Genomic DNA, 22,157 nt, shown 5'->3' with positions numbered 1-22,157 from the left:
TCTTGGCCCGGGGCTTTGTTCCTTCATTATGTTAGGCACCCTCTGATCCATCTTAATATAACATGTCTATCTTCTTGATCCCAGAGAAGTTTTCTTCTGCTATAGCTTTACTCACTTTCTCCGTTTTCCATGCGCTCATCAGGACTCCTGCTAATCCGATGTTGGAACTAACAGACTGGTTGCCTGTATGTGTAGTTTGTTCTCTCATATTTCCTATGTCCTTTGCTATGAGAGATTCCTCCATACTTTGTTTTCCATTCTTTATGTAAAATTCTTTTTATTTCAAGAATAACTTTTTTCTTTGTTGTATTCTGAGTATTCCCTTTTCATAACATTCTGATGTCTTTTTAAGGAGTAATATCTTCTCAGATCTGTGTATATAATTAGATTTTTTTTTCTTTACCTTGTTTTTATGCCTCACATTTTGCCATTTGATGTTAAGGGTCAGTTTTTCTGTTTATTCTGGGCTTTACAGGTTGACAAGACTCAGTCTAGCACCTTTCAGGTTATGTGCCCCACCCTCACCCCCATACAAAAATGAGGGAGTTTTATTCTCATTTGTCAACATCTAGAGTAGAAGCTTGATATTTTAATTTCTTCCAATCTCTTTAGAGAAGAGCTTTCCAGAGACTGTCTGGGCTCTGATGTGGGGGTGGAGGTGAGTGAATATGAGAAAGGAAGGGCCCACCGATACCATTTTCTCTCCCTCAAACCTCAGCTTGATCCTCACCTTTGGCTTCTGCCACATCTGATGACTTTAAGCTCAGAACCTTGTGGAGCCTTGCGGAGGGTGCATGGGGCAGGTTGGCTCTTCTCCAAGGTGGGATCTGCTCATCACATAAACTTATGCCTATCCACTTGCTATTTTCATGAAGTTTGGTGTCACTCTTTCCATTCCTCTTTGCTAGCTTTATTCCTTTTAATCTTACTTGCTTTAATTTTAAGTGCATACTCAGCAGGGAGGGAAGGCAGACTCATTGTCTTACCTGCTTTTAAACTGCAAGTCCCTTCAAGACTTTAAAGCCCTTGCTTAGTACCATATCTGTCTTGCCAATCCTGAATCAACTGATTCTGGACTCTCCAGCATTATGGGCAAAAATTATATAATTGTGCTGATTGGCTCCATTACAAATTTATGAGTTCCAATCTTAGCAGGCCCTCATCTTTGCTGAGCAATCCATTTCTTGGCCCTACTCAGCTTCCTTTCCTATGCCCCATGATGGTTGCATTTTTAAAAATTCTTTTCTTCAAGTATTTTATCTTAGTCTTGTTTTTCTTGTTGGGCATCCCAGATTCTGTGTTAGTGAGAAAACAGAGGTCCCAAGAAAGAACTTCTTGACCTCCTCTCCCCTCTCCCCCCAAACTCCTTTGTCAAAGATGGTTTTATTTTCAAAGAAAAGTACCAGAGCCATCAATTTTTTAGCTGTGTGACCTTGCAAGAAAATCGCTGAATATTGTTGAGTATTGGTTTCCTCATTGTTAAATTGGTGATAATGTCAGTCACACCTGGTTACAAGCATAATTAAAGTAAAACACATGTTTTACCTGCAGAAGGGTAAAAAATGAGAAGTCAGCGTCTCTTTCCTCCATCCTCAACCTCCAGTTTGAAGCATTCTAACATTTTAAATAAATGTTTGTAGTTTTGATTTTGAGGATTGTATTAGGGAAGTTTTCTGATATTTCCTAGCACAGTGTCCAGCATGTAGTACGTGCTGAAAAAGTTAGTTTCTTGTCTCTTCTCCCTTCTCTTCTAGATCATACAAAGCTTTTCTTCTTTAAACTCCCTTTTCTTCTTTAAAAGACGAATGAATGTCTGACATCTACCTCTGTACAGGGATGTTATTCATCTAGTGATGCTGAATTTGTAAGAACTTGGTGAAAATAAATGTCTTACTTATCTAAATCCATGATTTATGGTATACTTTTCTCATTTAACTGTATTCAATGAAGAAAAACTTGATTAGGTGTGCTTTAGGCTGCTTCAAGGATCCATTCATTCCAGTATTTGCAACCTGACTTCATCAGAGTTTATAAATTAGCAAAATAAAAAAACCCACTTTCCTTGGAGAATTCCTCTAGCTTCCAAAATACTTCTAGGAAGGGCGCCTGGGTGGCTCAGTTGGTTAAGCAACTGCCTTCGGCTCAGGTCATGATCCCGGAGTCCTGGGATCGAGTCCCACATTGGGCTCCCAGCTCAGCGGGGAGCCTGCTTCTCCCTCTGACCCTCTCCCCTCTCATGCTGTTTCTCTGTCTCTCTCTCTTTCTCTCAAATAAATAAATAAAATCTTAAAAAAAAAATACTTCTAGGAAGATAGTATACTAATATTAGATAGTATACTAAAATTGAATTTGTATAAACACTTTTGGGAGGTGTAGATGCACAGGCTTGGCACTTTTAGAGTGGTGGTTCTATTTGTGTGAAGAATAAGGGGACCCTTTCTCCCAGCAAGGTGTGGGCTACATTTCAGCCTCTCCCTGCTCTTTTGGCTGGGTGCTCTTGTGCACTGTACAACCTGCTCATCAGTATGAGTTGGCCTGTTAAGGAAAAACTGTTTTCGTTCTGTATGATTTTGAGGCTTGCATATGGGATTTTTTTTTTCCTTCTTTAAAGCCAATAGAGAGAGAGATAAAGGGAGTGGCGGTGAAGAAGGGAGTCTTTGTGAGGCATCTGTTTGGCTCAGGTATGGTAGTGGGCACTGGTTTATGTATATCTTTTATATATAATGCTTACAACATTACTGCGTGTATTATTGCCCACACGTTTTAATTAAAGAAACTGGGCTTGGAGATGAAGTGATTGGCCCAACGTCATCAGTTAATAAGGAGTAGAACTGAAGGAAACCCAGATTATCTATTTCAGAGTTTATGTTCTTCCTGAAAACAAAACTCAGGTGCCGTTTTACATTATGTATTTCATATAGACACAGCTCTAAGTCACACACCACCTCCTGACCAAGAGAGCCACAGAGACTGCCTCTGTTTCTGCCAGTGGTGCCCATTTCCTCATATTTGGTGCAGCTGAGTTACAGGCATAGTGCTGTGTTCTGAACACCCACTGCTTTTGCCCAGTGGCTCTCAGGTCACCCTGGATTTTCACCAAGGCCTTGCCACGTGCTAGCTGTGTGAGTATGGGCACATTCGTTAACCTTTTTGTGCTTGGTTTCCACATCTTTAAGGTGAAGATACCGATAGATACTATCTTGTTGAACTGCTGTGAGAATTGAACAACGTACTCAGCACATTCCTTACCCGCTGTGCCTCTATTCCCTCATCATTAAGATGGGTTAGAAACAGTACCAATCTCTCAGAAATATAGAAAGGATAAAATAGGATAAAACCCATACATAATAAGCAATTGATAAATAACTATTTAAAATGGTATTTTTTTTCTCAATTGAAATAAGAGAAAGAACCTCAGAAATATTAAATAACTTGCTGAGTCACACAGTCAGAAAATGGTAGAACTAGAATTTGAACCCAGGTTTCTCTGATTCTGAATGCAATGTTTTTCATTTTTAAAATATTCTGAAAGAAGAAAAAAAAACACAAAGAAGCAAGCACAGTAAATAAGTCATCTCCATTTATTAAAGCTTGTCTGAGAAGCCCAGGTTCACCAGCAGGGTGAATCTTCATGACGATCCATCATTGAATTAGTATCAAGTGCTCAAGAGGCACCTGAATACCTGATATGGGATAGGATTGAGATGTTTTAGAAAGATGAACTTTTCCTGTTGAGCTAAAATGGAGTCAGTCTTTTTGCAGAATGAACCTGACATGTTGTTAGTCATTCCCCTAGCAAATTCAGATCTTACAGCCAAGATGTGGAAACAACCTATGCATCCATCGACAGATGAATGGATAAAGAGAATGTAGTGTATACATACAATGGAATACGATTCGGCCTTAAAAAAGAAAGAAATTTTGCAATATGGGATGAATGGATGAGCCCAGATGCTAGGTGAAATAAGCCAGTTACAGAATGACAGATACAGAATGATTCATTTATATGAGGTATCTAAAATAGTTAAGGTGGAATGGTGGCTTGAGGAAGTGGGAGTGACTAATCAATGGTCATCAAGTTTCAGTCAACCAAGATGAATAAGCTCTAGGGATCTGCTGTATACCACTGTATTGTACACTTAAAATTTGGTAAGAGGGTAGATCTCATGTTAAGTGTTCTAACCACAATACAATAAAATTGAAAAAAATTCAGATTTGAGAATCTGATGATTTTTCATAATGAAAGATCCTAGGCACTCTGGTTAATATCCTGGCTCATTCCCAACTCAAGTAATTATATTCCCAGCACCCACTATTACCCTGCAGCTTTTTGTTTGTTTGTTTTGTTTTGCATTTTCTCTCTCTTTTTTTTTTTTTAAAGAAGGGGAGGGGAGCTTGAAGGGCAGAGGGAGAGAGAAAATCTCAAGCAGGTTCCACACCCAGCACAGTATCTGATGTGGGACTCAATCTCACAACCCTTAGATCATGGCCTGAGCCAAATCAAGAGTCGGACGCTTAACCAACTGAGCCACCCAGGCGCCCCTCCCTGCAGTTGTAATTATGAAGTGTGTTTTGCTTCCCCTGTGTGTCTGTATTTCACACAGGCATGTCAGAATCATCTCATAGCTGTAAGAGTCAGGATTTACTGGGAACACTGTGGCTTAAATAAGATTTTATATAAACACATTGCATAATGTGAGTTCTTTGCCCTTTACCTTTTTACCTTTTCTTCAAGTAATTTTTAAAAATGGGGTTAAATCTGATGTCCATGTACAGAATTGTTCAATGGTACTGAGTCTTGATTAATCATTTAATAATGCTAGCTTTATTATCTTTCATTTATCAAGTGTCATCTCTTTGAACTTAAAACTAAGATCTATTATATCATCTTCTGGTTGAAATTACTTCTGACTTGAATTACTGGGCCAGAACTTTTCCAGGGATGATTTCTTGAGCTGTGAAGTGACGAGGAAGCATTTTCTCAGTTTTCTGTGTTTGGCAGGGACTGTTGGATGGAGTGATCCACCAATTTCAACCAAGTCCACAATCTCAGAGATTGGGATTTTTCCCTGAAGTTACTTGTCTCAATATGGTTTTATTGACCCGAAGTGCTAACACCACAGAAATTGAATATAGCCTGTTAATTCAGACCTTTGCTGCAATTTTCCCAAAATGCACTTCATCCTCTTTGTCAACACTCCTGCTCCTGCCACATGGTGTATTTAGATATACTCTACTACCAGCTCTCCTGGTACCTAGCATTTCTGGCCACATCATTTCTAAATTCTTTAATGAAACCATTCATCTCCTCTTCTGTGTCTCACAGACAGCTTAACCTACAGAGTTTTCTCCCATTGTTTAAAGCTTTTGGTTCCATTCAGGATCTTTTATTTATTATAGACATTACTAATTTTAAAAGAAATTCCTAAAAAGTAGAGGACAAACAGTTTATAAGAGATGTTAGGTATGTGTGTCTCTGGATTATCCTAGCTACTTTTATTAATAGGCTTACAGTTCATTTCTAGATATATGTATATGATTCAATCTATTTTTGGCTCTTACTAGCTTTGTGAACTTTGACAGTATCTATCCTCTCCAATATTCAATTTTCTCATCTAAAAGATGAAAGCACAGTCATAATAATTTTAATTCTCATGACGAATAAATGAGGTAATTTATATAGAGATCTCAGTGCACAATTCCTGGAGTAAAAATAGGGCTCCGTAAATGTTAGTTTTAAATGATAACAATGATTATGATGATAATAATAATAATTATAAACCTGAAATTGAACAACTATATATAGCCAGGGAAGCATTTTAATATGAAGCCAAGAATTTAAGTGGAATCAAAAAGAAACATTCTAATTGAAGTCTTCTTGAAGGTTGAGATAAATTGATAGTGATTAAGATATTATGAGAAAGATATCAATTTTTTCTAGTTGATTAGTATATTTTGCTAAAAAGGTATCTGCTACATGAATCATATTCTTTTAATCCATGTGACTTGAGCATAAGATGCATGGATACCCACTTGTCATGTTTCTTAATAGGGAGACACTTAAGGGGAGGCAGAAAGATAGTTAGGGGGCTCCTCTTTGATTTACAGTGACCTTCAGAAGTATGTCAGATGGGGACGTCCAAGTATTCTTTAGGTCTTTGAGTGGCGTGATTTGACATACTTTGTGTGCGTGTGTGTGTGTGTGTGCATGCGCGCACACACGTGCCCGTGCACACATGCACAAGACAGAGTGAGACAGAGGCAGAGACAGAGAGACAGAGACAGAGAGAGACATTTGAGAGCAATTGTGTCCTGAGACATTTGAGAGCAACTGTGTCCTTACCCAGCTGTCATGGCCCCATGGTGGACATTATAACTTATGTTAAACCATGGTCTGTTTGATTATTATATATTACTTTAAGTAAACGTACCACTTGCTGGTTTTAAAGAAAAAGAAACTATGAGAGATGGGATGACATGCCCCGCAATCATTCCCGCAATCATTGAGGCTTCAAGAAAACCAGCCACAGGGAAACCAAATGAACAAAAAAGGGAAAAGGAGCAAGCTTGCCACCCAATCTTTATTAAATCAATTGCTTCTGATCTTCTTTGAAAATCACTTCTGACTCAGTTTCTAGAGTCCCATATCTTTCTTTGATAATTTATTCCAGAACAATTAAAGTTTTTGGTCAGAGGAACCTGTGTTGACAACTGTGATGGATGGATTTTGTTTGTGCCCTCCTAATGGTGTTACTGATTTGGCACAGAAAAGTAGTTCCTCTCTTTTATAGTTAAAGAAATCAAGGCCTGGATTTGTTAAGACAGAGAGCTTAATGTCTATAATAAGTGAGTAGTGGTTAGAACTGCTGAGCCCAGATCTGTAGCACCAAGATGGAAGGTAGATTTAAGACATGATAGATAATTTCATACGGAAGTCTTGAATTTATAGTACCGGAAGATTGAAACATGTTTTTTTATGCTTTGTTTAAAAGTCATGAAAATTATCCAAGGTGGTTACTTTACAGTACCATAGCTTTGATTTAATGGGACTAGCTTCTCTAAACTGGACAAATTACTTAACATCGAGAACTTTCTTTAGAGTTTTATTTTAGTAAATGTTACTCATGACCTGCTTTTTTCTCTCTAGACCTTCTCTTACCATGCCCCACAGGAACCTGACAGGAAGCTGCAATGTTAATTGTGGTTGTAAAATACATGAGTATGAGCCAGTCTGTGGATCAGATGGAATTACATACTTTAACCCTTGCCTGGCTGGCTGTGTTAACAGTGGTAATCTTAGCACTGGGGTGAGTACATTTCATAAGTTCTGGTACTGTTGTTGATCCAACATCCTGTGACAAGGACGTGTTAGGATTCATATGCTAACATGTGGCTTCAGTCCCTCTTTTCAAGAAACTTCAAATAACCTACAAAATACATCCTGACAAAGAGCCAGAGGAAAGAGAATTATGCAATGCTATCATTTTTCCCCCCAGGGACGATTGCAGAATGTGGGTGCAGTGATTTAGTTCCACATCAGCCCTCTCCCACTTTACATTCTGTGCCAACTCAGTGAAACGTGATAGGGTTGAGGGCTAGGCCTCCCATTTCTTGCTCTGCCAGGGCCCTTGTGATGTATTTGAAGGTCAAGATGACCACATTTTGGTGCCGATAGAAGAGAATAGGAGAGCACCTTCCCTGATCAGAGTCTGTGAAGATGAGCAATGGCCATTTTTCATATATTATCAGTTCAAGCTCACCCTTTCCTTCCTTCCCTCCTTCCTTTCTTCCCTTCTTCCTCCCTCCCTCCCTCTCTCTCCCTCTCTCTGTCTTTCTTTCTTTCTTTCTATCTTTCAACTTTCAGAGTAAAGATATTTCTGTCAGTTCAAGAATAGGCTATTTTGAGAATTCCCTTCCCTGTGAATTATAAATAGGCTGTAATACTGTGGGAGGTTTTCATATTCTACTCAGTTCTTTACTGAGCCTGGTCTCATTCTTTGCATAAGAACAGATTGTAGGAGGCTGCTTTAATTAAAAAGGTTAAGGTGCATTGGCTTGTACTGTGTAGGTGTTAAGGGATTAGACCGTTGACTGTATGTTTTGGGATTGTCATTTGATTTCTGAGTTTTAAGCTATACTGATAAATTGAGAAATCCTGTTGCTGGCTACCCATTATATAATTGGGATCACCACCCACACCAGTGTGTGACCAAGTTGGAAGAGACAACAAGATCTGTTCTTAGTGGCTAAGTCCTTCCCCGGGAGTGACCAACCAAGTCCTCTAATGCACAGCCCTCATTCCTAAAAAGAGGCCAGCAGTCCCTGGAGGACAGAAGGCCAAATGGCACCCCATCCTTATATTTGTTGCTACTGCTTCTCTAAGTGGCTGAGAGCTCACAATGACAGTGAGTTCAGCTGATGTCTGTTCAGTAAAAACAACATAACAGGCAGAAAGATTAATTGGTTGCTTTTATTTGAAATACCTTTTTAGTTCCTTGAATTAGCTTTTTTCAAATGAAACAGCCAATGATATGTTCACTGGTCCTGGCCCTGGAGCTGTCATGGCTGCATTGTGGATTCTCTGCATTTATTTAACAAATATTTACTTTAGGTCCTACACTGCGTCCAGGCAGGCTGATGCTAGGTGCTCTGGTAGGCACAAATAAACAGAAAGCTTAGTTCCTGTTTTTGAGGGGCTTCTCTAATCAGAGAGCCCAAGAATTACAACAGCATATAGCTGTGACCAAAATGAGCATATGGAATGTGAACGCTCTAGAACAGTGTTGAAAGCTCCTTATAAAAGTTTAGGTTTAAACGATTTGGCTAAGCAGACACTGTTGGATGCACACTTTGGATCCTTACTGTTAGCAATGAGGCTGTATTTTCCGTTAAATATTATGTATATTTTTTTAAATTTAAATTAAACTAGCCAACACATAGTACATCATTAGTTTCCAATGTAGAGGTCAGTGATTCATCAGTTGCGTATAACACCCAGTGCTCATCACATCACGTGCCCTCCTTAATGCCCATCACCCAGTTACCCCATCCGCCCACCCACCACCCCTCCAGCAACCCTCAGTTTGTTTCCTAGACTTAAGAGTCTCTCATGGTTTGTCTCCCTCTCTGATTTCTTCCCATTAAGCTTTCCCTCCCTTCCCCTATAATCCTCTGTTTTGTTTCTCATATTCCACATGTGAGTGAAGCCATATGATAATTGGCTTTCTCTGATTGACTTATTTCACTCAGCAAAATATTATGCATGTTTAAATACTAGAGCTATTTTAGGGCTTTTAACTTTGTCTTAATTTTCCTATGCTTTAGCTTGGCTCACAACCGATCTTTGTTATCCCTTAGATAAGGAACTACACAGAATGCACGTGTGTCCAAAGCCGGCAAGTGATCACTCCACCTACAGTCGGACAGCGCAGTCAGCTCCGTGTGGTTATTGTCAAAACCTATCTCAACGAAAACGGCTATGCTGTGTCCGGGAAGTGCAAACGGGCCTGCAATACCCTTATCCCATTCTTAATTTTTCTCTTCATTGTCACCTTCATCACAGCATGTGCCCAACCATCAGCCATCATAGTAACACTCAGGTGAGAACCGAACTCAACATTCCAAGCTGGGACTGATGTGGTAACGTGGAGGGGAAAGCAAAGTCAGACGGTGCGGGGAAGCGCTCAGACATTTGCTTGTTGAATTTAAGAGAAGTGTTTTCCCATGTCAGGAAGAGAAAGGAAGGTTGCAACGTTTCATACCCCAGAACTTCCTTTATTCAGATGGGTTCTAGTCCTGTAGTTTAGTGAAACTTCTTTTGGGTGCCTTTGCTTTCTGAAGTCTGGGCCCTACAAGGTTCAAGATCAGGAGCTGAAAGCTGTCACCATGTTAGCCACAAGGAGCCTGACTCCAGGTGGGGCAGGAAGTCATTTGGTGAAGTTGCTAAGTCTCAAGTATAGCAAAGACTATTATCTCCCACCTTGTAGGTAGTTAGTACCTCCAGGATCAGTGATGGTTCCCGCTGGGCCTGCAGTTAAAAATGCGGATTTCATGAATGTTACTATCCTATAAAATTTTGGAGTTGAACCAAGGAAAGGACAGACTGGGAAATGTCATTTTTCAGTTGTTCATGCTGTGTTTTGTTATATATCCCGTTAGTGGTTTTTTGCTTATAAGAGAACACGGACGTTACTTTAATGGAAGTCCTGTTAAAAATGTTGACATGGGTCCAATCAGATCAGTGTGTTGCATTTGCAGTAAAGGCTGCAATGGGCAAAGGAGGGAAGGGGGGATGGCATGGTGAAGAGAAAGCTTGCCCACAGCAGCTTCAGGAGGACCAGGGGAGGCAGTGAAGGAGTGGGGAGGAAAGGGAATCAGTCCTCATTCTTCCTTTACCTCCACCCTGCCCCCTTGGTACCCCACACTGTGCCCCACACTGCTGGGCACCTGCTGGTCACACCTGCTGGGACGTCATTCTTAGCAGGGCAGTTGGGCTGTTTGCTGCTTATTCTGCACATTTTGGCTTCTCTTCTTTATGGGATGCTGAATTAGACGTACGATAACAGTACCCGGTGGGAAGGCCCATTGGTTGATTTCACTCAATTCCTCCATCAACGGATACTTATGGAGTAACAATGGTGTGTGCAGCATGGGGCAAATTGCTAGGAAAAGATAACGAAGGTGGGGAAAAAGATGGCAGGTGCGCGGGTCCTGGGGAGGTCGACATGCTATACCTAGAACTCAGTGTGTATGGGACAGAAAAGAACAGGTACTTCATCATTTTAAAAAATGAATCCTTAATAATCTCACTCTTTAAACTTTAATTCTGCAAGAGATGTTAAATAACCCAGATCAGGGCTGCCCCTGTCATTGAGCTCGAACATGGCAAATCACCAGCTGGCTTCTTTTTTTTTTTTTTTTTAAAGATTTTATTTATTTATTTGACAGAGAGAGACACAGCAAGAGAGGGAACACCAGCAGGGGGAGGGGGAGAGGGAGAAGCAGGCTCCCCGCAGAGCAGGGAGCCCGATGTGGGACTTGATCCCAGGACCCTGGGATCATGACCTGAGCTGAAGGCAGTCGCTTAACCGACTGAGCCACCCAGGCGCCCCACCAGCTGGCTTCTAACCCAAAACTTCAGAAAAGGAGCCCTTTAATCTTTGCTAATTACAAATCAATAGATTCCAATCTTCCTGCCGTGTAGGAATTACTTGGAGCATATGTTTTGGGAAAAGAAGAACAACATGAGGTAGTGGGGAGGGATTCACTCTTTTTCTAAGTTTGACTTGTTTTTTATACTTTTTTTGGACTCTACTTCTTTCTTTCTTTTTTTTTAAGATTTTATTTATTTATTTGACAGAGAGACACAGCGAGAGAGGGAACACAAGCAGGGGGAGTAGGAGAAGGAGAAGCAGGCTTCCCGCCGAGCAGGGAACCTGATGCGGGGCTCGATCCCAGGACCCCGAGATCATGACCTGAGCCGTAGACAGACGCTTAATGACTGAGCCACCCAGGCGCCCCTCTACTTCTTTCTTTAACTTCTTTCCTCTATACTCTTCCTTGAGAAACTATGGGAATAACTTTCAGTCGACACACCTGCCCTCTGGAAAGTGTAAGCAGATAGAAAAAAAAAAAAAAAAGAATGCGGTAGTTAGGATAAATTATTACATCTGTTTTCACAGAACTGATTTTAGAAGCTCAGAGTTACTTCTGTACCTTCAGCTATGAACCTTTGGCCCTCCACCAGTATTTACCCAGAAACAGAGTTAATCAGAGCTTCTTTGGAGTCTTCACTGGGGAGAACTCATTCACCGATTCAGCTACATCAGCAGTCTTGTTTGGCTCTTGTTAATAAATTCTAGTAAATAAATATTTTGGCACAGCAGCTCTTTGGTCCCTGGCTCTGTGCTAAGCAGGCTTGATTTGATGTTCATTTTCTTGAGGCCAGTGTTTTAAAACATTTCTTTCTTTCCCTTCATCATAGGTCAGTAGAAGATGAGGAGAGACCTTTCGCGCTGGGAATGCAGTTTGTTTTATTGCGAACACTTGGTACGTTCCTGAATTTCCACGTGTGCCTCTTAGTTCCTCTTTACAGATGGCAAATTCTCACTATCCTTTAAAAATGGCAAGTCAGTCATTTGTTACCATTAGTAGTAGCTAGGATTTTATGGGTTAACGGCAAGGACACAACTTCCTTATTTTCTGATTTGAACTAGAAGCTACCCAGTTCTGTGCTTTGATGAAACAGAACACACCTGACTTTAGAACAGTTTCTTTTTCACTCTAAGCCTAGACGTGGGCTAAATTCCCCAGAGCATTTTTGGTACTGTAAGAAATATTGAACCAAACAGTTGTAATGGGCTTAAGATCCCGGCATTTTTTCCCCTTTATGTCTTTTTAACATGAAAGTGATGGAAATCGGCACTCGTATTATTTGCGAAAATTTTAATTCCTTACTTCTTTACAGTAATTTTATTGGGCCGGGCAAAAAGTATACCTATCAAGTTTTCTGAGAAAAGAAATTAAAAATTCTGAAAAGAAAAAAGAAAAATCCTCAAATGATACATGAGGAGTCCCCTTTACTGATTAACAAGAGAAGCTCATTAGCACTGTCAATATATTGCAGAGTTCATTAGGGCATGAAGAACGTCGTTCTGATTTTGGCAAACACCCTATCACTGTCGTGTTTTGGGACAGTGCATGGGAAATATCATGTGAAGTAGCCCATTGCCTTGATCAATTTCAATGTATTTGTAATTGACTTCCCCATCATCAAGCATATTTTTTCTTTCGCAAGTGGGAGTCCGTCATTTTCTTGAGCTGTTGTTTCTTCCAGTATCATTGTCCACAGGACAAAAAAAAAAAATAGGTTTTTTGATTTAAATTTTTAATTTCCATTTTGAAGGGTGAAACACTTTAAAATGGTGTCATCTGACCCTCTGAAACATTAATCTTCTCTGGAATTCTCAATTTATTTTTTATAATTTTTTTATTATGTTATGTTAGTCACCATACAGTACATCATTAGTTTTGATGTAGTGTTCTATGATTCATTGTTTGCGTATAACACCCAGTGCTCCATGCAGTATGTGCCCTCCTTAATACCCATCACTGGGCTCACCCATCCCCCACCCCTCTCCCCTCTAAAACCCTCAGTTTGATTCCCAGATGACCCATGAGAGATTATGGACTCCTGGAATTCTCAATTTGTCATTACGTTGCAGTTGGTGGCCCAGTCTGGGAGTAGGAACTGTCTGGTCATCCTCTGAGGCTTCTAGTTGCATTGAATGGGTGGCTTGGTTTTTTTTTTTTTTTTTTTTTTTGGTACTGATAAAACTTCGAAGGTCCCAGTTTTCAAAGGCAGGTGGTGAAAGGAAATTCTGACATGCTTTGATTTTGTTAAGAAGCTTGCCTTATACTTCCTGTTGAAAACTAAAAAGTTGTTTTCAAGGAAGGAAATTTGTTAGCGAAGGGGTGGTTGAATAGGAAAAGAAAAAAATAGGTCCTCCTTTTTGCTCTGCTTGTCTTTGATGCCATGGAGTTGGGGTGGTTTCATATGGAATTGGAGGTGAAGGTAAGTCAACAGAGGGATATCACAGCGTCAGGAGTAAGTGGAAGGAGGACATTTCAGTCATCTATTATTTAATTCAACCTTGACTTAAGTTCTGTTGATTATGAAAAACTAGAGTTGGGCCAACAAACCAATTTCCATTTCCCCAAATTCCAAAGCAAAAAGAGAGTTTTAAGTGTTTTAGTAATGTTAAATTTTAATTGTAGTGAACATACCTTATTTGAAACAAATATAACATATTTAAGGGGCGCCTGGGTGGCTCAGATGGTTAAGCGTCTGCCTTCGGCTCGGGTCATGATCCCAGGGTCCTGGGATCGAGCCCCACATCGGGCTCCTGGCTCAGCGGGGAGCCTCCTTCTCCCTCTCCCTCTCCCTCTGCCTCTCCCCCTGCCTCTCCCCCTGCTCATACTCTCTCTCTCTCTCTCTGTATTTCTGTGTCTCAAATGAATAAATAAAAATTAAAAAAAATATATATTTAAAAATACATCACTTAGCCCACTGTCTTCCCTTCCTTCCTCTCTTCTTTTCTTCCTCCTTTTCTCCCTTGTTCCTTCCCATCACTTCCTTTTATAAACTCTTATTGAGGCTCCACGGGCTGTCCTGAGGGGTCCTTGGGACGCAAGGAATAAAAGGCATGGCCTCTGCCATCAAGGAGCTTATGGGTGACAAATCTGCAAACACTTTCAATGCTACGTGATAGTTGATACAATGAAGGTGTATACAAAATGCAGTGGGAATAAAGTGGCATCTGAGTGAGTGAGGAATTTAAAGGAGGGGTAGATAATTGCAAGGTGAACAATTTTGGGGATGGGGACACATTTCAGCAAAGGGAGTAACATATGGTGAAGGAAGTCTACTTGGGTAGACTTTCTTTCTTACGGGAGTAAAGAAATATCTATCTCATAGCCCAGACAATGAAGCTACTACTCATCGCAGATGTTTCACAAGCTTCAAAGATGAATTTTCTGCCTTAGTTATTTCTATGCCCCAAATGTCTTTATACAGTTTGCCATTTGATGTGGTTTCTGGCTTAGAGGGGACAGTGTTTTCCTCATACTCTTCCTGCACCCGAGGACTAGAACCCAACCCATAAGAACTAAGTATACTGAATTTTAGTGGTTCATAAAGGGTCGTATAGCCTCTTGAGTATTTAATGGCAAAATTTGATTTTTAAGTTTAAAAGGATTGCCTAATTGAATTTTTAAGCAATCGACATTTTTACAATCTTGAAATCAATAGCGTATTCTGACCGAGTTGCAAACTGAAAGGTTTAAAGTATTTATAACTTAGTGAACGTTTTTATAATAAATATATTATGATAAGATGTGACAGATTTAAAATAGTGAAGTAACACAAGAAAACCACTGCCCTCCACTGGTTCTAGAGGGTTCTGATTTACAAAATCTGTTTTCTCTGATAAGACAGGCTAACCATTGTTCTTTTTCTTTTTCTCTACAACGCTAGCATACATTCCTACTCCAATTTACTTTGGAGCAGTTATTGACACCACCTGCATGCTCTGGCAACAGGAATGTGGAGTGCAAGGCTCTTGCTGGGAGTACAACGTGACATCATTTCGTTTTGTCTACTTTGGTTTGGCGGCCGGCCTCAAATTTGTTGGCTTCATTTTTATTTTTCTGGCCTGGTACTCCATTAAATACAAGGAGGACGAGCTGCAGAGGCAGAGGTGGAGAGAATTTCCTCTGAGCACAGTGAGCGAGATGGTGGGCCACACCGAAAACACCAGTAAGGGTGCCCGGACTAGATCTTGTCCAGCTTTCAGCAGCCAGGGGGATTTCCACGAAGAGACTGGTCTGCAGAAAGGGATCCAGTACACAGCACAGACCTATCCGGGGCCCTTCCCCGAAGCAATAAGCTCCTCCCCAGAGCCGGGGCTGGAAGAAAGCCCTACTGCCATGTAGCCTCCCTCCTGAAGCTTGAAAATGGAAGACTTTAGTTTTGTTGGTTGAGTTGAATATGGCAACTTGAGAAACACCCGTGCCTTCTTTTCTTTCTCTCTTTTTTTAACCTCTAAAGACACAATCCTCAAACCGACAAAACTCAGTATACACAGCCACTATTGACTGAGGGCTGGATACCTCAACAAGACTGAGAGCCTTTGCCCCCCTTCTCTCCAAGAAGGAGGAGTTTAGATAGATTTGTTACCATTTCCGCTATGTTAATTTCATGCTCGTGCTCCATTGTGGTATAAGGCTGAGAGGTGCCTGGTTAAGAAAATCACGGGAAGTGTCCTAGAGGTACATATCATTACCATACACTCCAAACAAAGGTGAGCTTGACCATGACTTTGCATTTACAAATCAGAGTTTTTAGATATGAACACCTACTGTGAGTTCCGCTACAAAGCACAAATGAATTTGCCTCAACTATGCAATTTTGATTGGGAAAATGTAAGTGCAGCATGTTACTTTTTCTTTCAAGAGACTAAAGCAGATACGTTTTGAAAAGAGGACAATAAACTTTCCCTAAAGTACTGTTAATAGCGTTTTAAGCCATAGCAGAGTTATAAATCAGGTAGAATTTTTCAAATGCTTCAAAGGAATCATATGCATAGTGTGACAAAAGGAACAGCTACTTTATTTCATAAGACACATTCTCTTTTAGTCTGTCTGCCCCATTATAAGGTAAAGAGTCTGCTGAATCATAAAATCTGATAGCTTGAACATAAACTCCAGTATTCTTTTGCCAGGGGCTTTAAAACTAGTGTGCTAAACAATATGGCTAGAACCTAATTTGAGATGCATCATAAAGAGAGAAACTGATGGCTTTCTCATCCAAAGAAAAATGCTGCAGAAATTCTTTTAGCTCTCATGGGCCCACACAAGGGTAGCTAAGAATTGTAACCTTGACACTCAAAATAGTTGGAAAAAGAAATTCCACAGAGGTAAGATTGAGTCCCATCTGATCGCTTTAGTTATACGCCTGGAAACAGCAAATCTGTATCGTTTTCTTTCTTATGTACAGAAAATTGCCGTGGTTGCCCCCTGAAGTTGAGTAATTAAATCAGGAAACCTATACCTGTGATGTGAAAATCACTCTGAATACAGGAGGAGGGAGATCTGTGAGCTATCGGAGTACGATCCTAAGTCATGACTGAAAATTATTTAAAATCAACTTGCCTGTCATACTGAATTCCACTTTATCAGAGTTAGAACAATTTTGCTTCTCTCTTTGATTCCTTCCTCCTGTTAACCTTCCCGAAGCAATTCTGCGAGAGGATTTTTCTGTTCCTAAATGCTCTTTGGGTTCATTATCCATCATCCTTTTCAGTTCCTCCCAGCACATCCCTTTGACTCAGGTGCCACACAGAATGCTTTCTCCATGATTCTGAAGGTAGATGCTTCCCGACTGCACTCTGGACTGATAGCAGGTTACCTCCTGACATCTTGGCTGCTCAGAAAAAGAATCCTTGACAACCCGGACTTCGGAGGGACTGTAAGGTCCAAATACCAATGTAATTGTGAACAGTTTCTGCCAAGGAGCCTATGCTTACGTAGGGGCTAATTTGGGAACTGATTTCCTTAGATGGCTTACTCTCTTCCACAGAGGGGTCATGACTGACGGAACTGCCCCATGATACAGGCTTTTTGCCCTTCGTCCTTGGAGACACTGGTGGAGTTATGTGAACAGTTCAAGGTTGTTTTCCTCTCCACCTAAGAACGGTATTGTCGAATGGTTCTTTTGGTGGCATGCAGTTTGTGGAGAGGGTTATCGCTATTAGACTGAATAATGTCTGTAAGGGGTTGAGCCAGTGGACAGGTAACAAGGACTTCCGTTGGAGTGGTCTCATTTGGCTGAGTCATAAGTCTGCTATTGCCTCTAATTACTCTGGTGTCTGTCCAACTTCCCTCCATTTGGTATATATTGAAGGTCTTCAGAGAATATTGTTGATTAATTTAGTGTCTACTCTGCTGCCTCAGGGTTCCCTTTTACTCTTTATGGGAGATCTTTGATCCTTTAGATCCTTTAGAAAGTTTCCTTTTGTGTTGGAGCTAAAGATATACAGGATGGGGAGAGGTGGTATTTTCTTAATTCCCCTCTAATTGCCAAAGAACTGCATTGAGAGAATTTGGGTGGGATTAACACCTTTTTTTTTTTTTTTTTAAGCTAAGAGTGTATGTTCCAACACTCTTAGAATCTCTCTCTTCTTGGTAGTATATTTTGAAAAGGAGCTGCTTTCAGAACTCCAGGGTAGGAAGTGACAGACTCTTCACATATAATTAGACAGTCCCCTTTCTCTACCCTGAACAGTCATCCATCCAGTTCAGCAACCATCGACCAGTTCTCTATCAGGCACTATTTTAGCCAATTACCATCTGCTGCTCTGTGAAAGTCTTTAGGTTGACCTGCCAAAATTCAAAGAAATTGGCCTGAATTGTACACCACAATTGTTAATATTGTACTTCCTCAAGTATGTGATACTTACAAATAGTGGGTGTATCATTAATGTGTTGTTGGTTCATGTAGAATAAGTAGTGAAAAATCACAGAAGACTGAAGTTTTAGAATACGTACCAATTAAGAATTGTCCCCAAAATGCTTTGGGTCCTGGCAGTATCCTTGGAATATTACGTAGTCAACTAAAGTGACTGTTTTATAAATGGCACCATTTAATTGTAGATATGAGGTTCTTATATGTTTGTTACTTCATGGTCACAGCTCCTATTATAAGTTTAATTCCCACTTCCATGAACTTAGGCTTCTAGTTACTTGTTTTGGAAAAAAGGTCACCTTGTTCTTTTATCAACTCTGTAGATTAATGTATTAATAATGTATAACTATTGTAAGTTTAATTCCTACTCTCCATGAACTTAGGCCTCTAATTACTTGTTTTGGAAAAAAAGGTCACCTTGTTCTTTTATCAACTCTGTAGATTATAACGTATTATTTGGCTTTAATATGCAAATATAATATCTATGAGTCTAGCCTATTAATTTAGAAACACCCTGGGGGAAGGTAGGTGGTTGGAGCACATTTTTTGTTATCTTCATTAGTATGAAGTCCTTATCCTTTGTAGGTAGATTTAATTCTTGAAAACATTCAAAAGTCATTCAGAACTAAGTTGGGGGAGAAGGAGGAGCAGAGAAGAAACAAATTATCTTTTGTGGAGTGTGACTATTTCAGAGAATTTTGTCAAGCACTTAATATACATCATTTATTTTAATACTGTTAATAACTTTGCAAGATAACTATTTTTATTCTGTTTTTTTTTTTTTTTTTTTAAACAGATCATGAAAACTGAGGCTCAGAGAGGTAAAGAGATTTGTTTAGGATTGTACAGAGTGGCCAAGTTAGGGTTCAGAAGCGGGTTTCTGTCTCCATCGCTCGCTTCTTGCACTATATAATGCCTAAAATGGTTTTGGTTAACAAAGACAAGTGTGACTATAATTTAGCGAGGTAAAGCATTTCATTTTTTGCTGTGTTACTGTTCCTGAAGAGTAGAGAAGTTATTATTCCTTTGTGTAGAATAGAAAAAGAATCTGTAGGAAACATCAAAATTTAATGTTTAGATTTTCGAGGTAAATTTACATTTATTTAGCTAAGCGTTATATTCAAAGTTGTCATAACATACCTCAAGGATTTATTTATAGTTCATATTTAATATAGAACAAATCCAATTTTGATGTTAGCATTGAGTCTCAGTAGAATTTCTGAAACGAATCATGAGGAAATGTGGTTCAGATTTATTGAATCTGAGCTCTGGGGATTTTAAGTGTATGCTTTCTGTTTCGTGTTTTCCTCTTTCAGAATGTTAACATTTCCATTAATTTTTAGTGAATATGGGTTTTAAGTTTCCTAAATAAAAGTTTCAAATGAACATACACAAAGTGTTCCATGTTAAACGAGCGTAGACAAAACGTTACATGTCATGTACCAAACAGCTGGTGGGATGGTTGCTGTCAGTAGCTGCCCTGTGGTCACAACCGGGAGCATGCACTTGGGGACGCAGCCGTCAGAGAAGGAGCAAGTCATAATGACCGTCCTGCATTTTCACCAAACTACCAAGAAAATTCTTCCTCCATCTGTAATTCCAGCTTGCATTCTTTGGTGGACGTGGAACCAGAAAGTTTCTTTTTGGAGCCTGTTTTGCATCAACCAAAGAGCAGCTGCATGGTTTTGGAATGGACCTGAAGCATTTGTGGAAATTCTCGGGTGTGCCCAGGAGCAGTAGGAGAGCCCAAGTCTCGGGGCGGGGGGCGTGGGGTGGTGGGCAGCCAATTATACTTTTAGCCCGTGTGGACTTCAAACATCCTCGATGGTGCCGAAACACAAGTCTAACTATTGCTATAGAGGTGCATCTGGAGTTTTCTAAGTAGCAGATAGATACCAAAATACTGTATAATCCCAGAATTGCCTAGACTGCAGGTTTGCTAGTTCTGTTCTCCAGACCATAGGTAGCCTCTCCACGTTGCTTGTAATTCCTCTTTCCTGGCATAGAAGGGCGTGCCGTGGCAGGCAGGTGAAGGTAGTAGTCTTGTGCACTTTATCTTTTCCGTTTTCTCTCCTCTCCCCATCTTCCAGGACGCTGCTGGCTGTGTCTGTCCCAGGCTTCTTGCTACATTGGAATCAGATCTGTGTTATGTTTGAACAGGTTCTTTTAAGCACTTCATTTTTACTCAGCCCTAAGAAGGGTCAAATATGATGAAAACCCTCCTTGGGTATTTGCTTTTGCAACATTAAAAAAAAAAAAATGCCTCGGTGCTAAAAGTATTTGATGATGCATGCTCGCCACAAAAATGCGCCACTGAATTTACAGTGTTTCACTGGCAAGGGACTACATGTGCTTTGCTTTTGGAAATCTAGAGAGCTTCCCAGAAAACAAGCACTCATTATTCTCATTACTACAGTTAATCCATGAACTTTACGCTGCAAACATGAAGACTGTAAGGAAGAGTACCTTTTCTGTGGAAAACTCAGTGCTTTTGATATTTCTTTTAGCAAGAATAATCAGATGCTACAAATAATTTCGGAGAGAGGGGAAAATGAGTTCACATAATCTTTTCTTATTTCTTCTCCAAAAAACTGACACCCTTGTGAAGTGTTTTTGTAATTGGGGTTTGGAAGGTGTTGTCTTTCTCTGGTATTCTATTACATGCTAAAATCAGAGGAGAAAATATCCCAAACTAAAGTCATTGCAGGGACATATTAAACCAAAGGGTTGAACAAACAGAGTTTAAACTTTGTATCTAGAAATGAAAAATCAGAATAATAAGACTCTATAGTGGGCATTTTTCTTAAAATACATACCTCTACCTAAAACCCCAAATGTTAATTTAGAAGCATGAAATAGGCAAGTCCGCCTCTAACTTTTCAGTTAAAGGAGATGTAATACTGTGTCAAATAAATTGGCATTAGGATCCTGGTGGAGTGTGTGTTCGGTGTGTGTGTGTTGTGTGAAATTGTGTTGGTGATGAAAGGCCGTTTTGAATTGTTACATAAAGGAGTTTGATTTTGTGATTTTTACAATGACTATTTATTTGGAGACTTCTTAGGGTAATTTAAAAGATGTTCAATTTCCTTGTGTTTAATGAAATCTCTTGTCAATGTACTAATAAACCTTGGTTTACAACATCTTGAATACTTGATCATTGAAAATTAAGAAAAAAAAGTAAAAAAAAAAAAGGAATAAAGTGTGTTGGCTTGAAATTAGTTTGTCTCTGAGATCTCTTCTGATGGACAGCAGAGTTTGCTAAGGCATCCAAAACTTTTGGGTGAGAGGAGGAGGGAGGCAAAGGAGCTCTGGAAATAACAGCATGACTCATGGACTGGAGCACAAAGTGGTTATTTTTAGAACCTTGCCTGGAGCACTCATAGGTGTAAAGCAGGGCAATTGATTTCCATTTCTCACTCAGTCACTCCTCCTGCACAGCTCAACTAAAGGGTCACAATGGCCCAAGATACAGGAGTTACTGGGGGCCGTGTGTGTGTCTTTGCTGGTTTCTGGATAAACCCTTATTTTCCTCCAGGACCTTGTTCATTCATTGTGGAAGCCATTTATACAAAGGGCAGATACTACCCTCTTCCCCAGTCTACCTTCTTCTCTTCATCAATGGGTGCAATTTAGGCAATTTAGAGATTTCACTCAACTCTCTTAAATATCCCACACATTCAAAGGAGAGGCAGAATCATTCCGTATATTGGGCTTTTTGAAAAAGACACACCAGAAAGTTTCTTTTTAAGAAATGGGGAGAGAGGAAAGGTTATGAATGTGGCCACTTATCTTCCTTGTATTAGCCCCAGACTTGGTACAACCTCAGCATTTTAAGAGCTGTTAAAAAGCATCTAGTTCTTTTCTTCTTTTAAAAATTGCCAGCTCAGTGAAGATGGCCTCCGTAGCTTTGGCGTGGCCTGAGCGCAAAAAAACATTTTTAATTGCAAAAAGTCATTGGAAAGCAAGGAGATCGATATTTGGTACTCACTTTTGTATTTAAACGTCAAAGTCTGATGCAGTTCCAACTCATAATACCAATATACATCAGTAGAAAGCTAAAACCCTTTTTTGGTCTACTGGAATGGCTAAGATCCTGAGCATCAAAGAAAGAGCAAGCCTGCCATGGATCAACTGT

At 40.0% G+C, this 22,157-nt stretch overlaps 1 protein-coding gene across 1 annotated transcript in view; it reads left to right on the top strand.

The window, feature by feature from the left end:
• Positions 1 to 21,240, top strand: part of SLCO5A1 (solute carrier organic anion transporter family member 5A1) — a 104,460-nt gene extending 83,220 nt beyond the window's left edge. The window contains exons 7-10 of the mRNA XM_006731674.3: positions 7,148 to 7,307; positions 9,358 to 9,599; positions 11,984 to 12,048; positions 15,035 to 21,240. Of these exons, the coding sequence (XP_006731737.3) occupies positions 7,148 to 7,307; positions 9,358 to 9,599; positions 11,984 to 12,048; positions 15,035 to 15,492 (925 nt within the window). The 3' untranslated portion in view covers positions 15,493 to 21,240. The remainder of the gene's footprint in view (positions 1 to 7,147; positions 7,308 to 9,357; positions 9,600 to 11,983; positions 12,049 to 15,034) is intronic.
• Positions 21,241 to 22,157: the final 917 nt, after the last annotated feature.

The sequence above is a fragment of the Leptonychotes weddellii genome, chromosome 4, assembly GCF_054177405.1.
Source record: "Leptonychotes weddellii isolate Sample4059 chromosome 4, ASM5417740v2, whole genome shotgun sequence".
In the NCBI taxonomy this organism is placed as follows: Eukaryota; Metazoa; Chordata; class Mammalia; order Carnivora; family Phocidae; genus Leptonychotes; species Leptonychotes weddellii.
The sequence above is the reverse complement of the archived record's forward strand: the minus strand, read 5'-3'. Positions and strand labels throughout refer to the sequence as shown.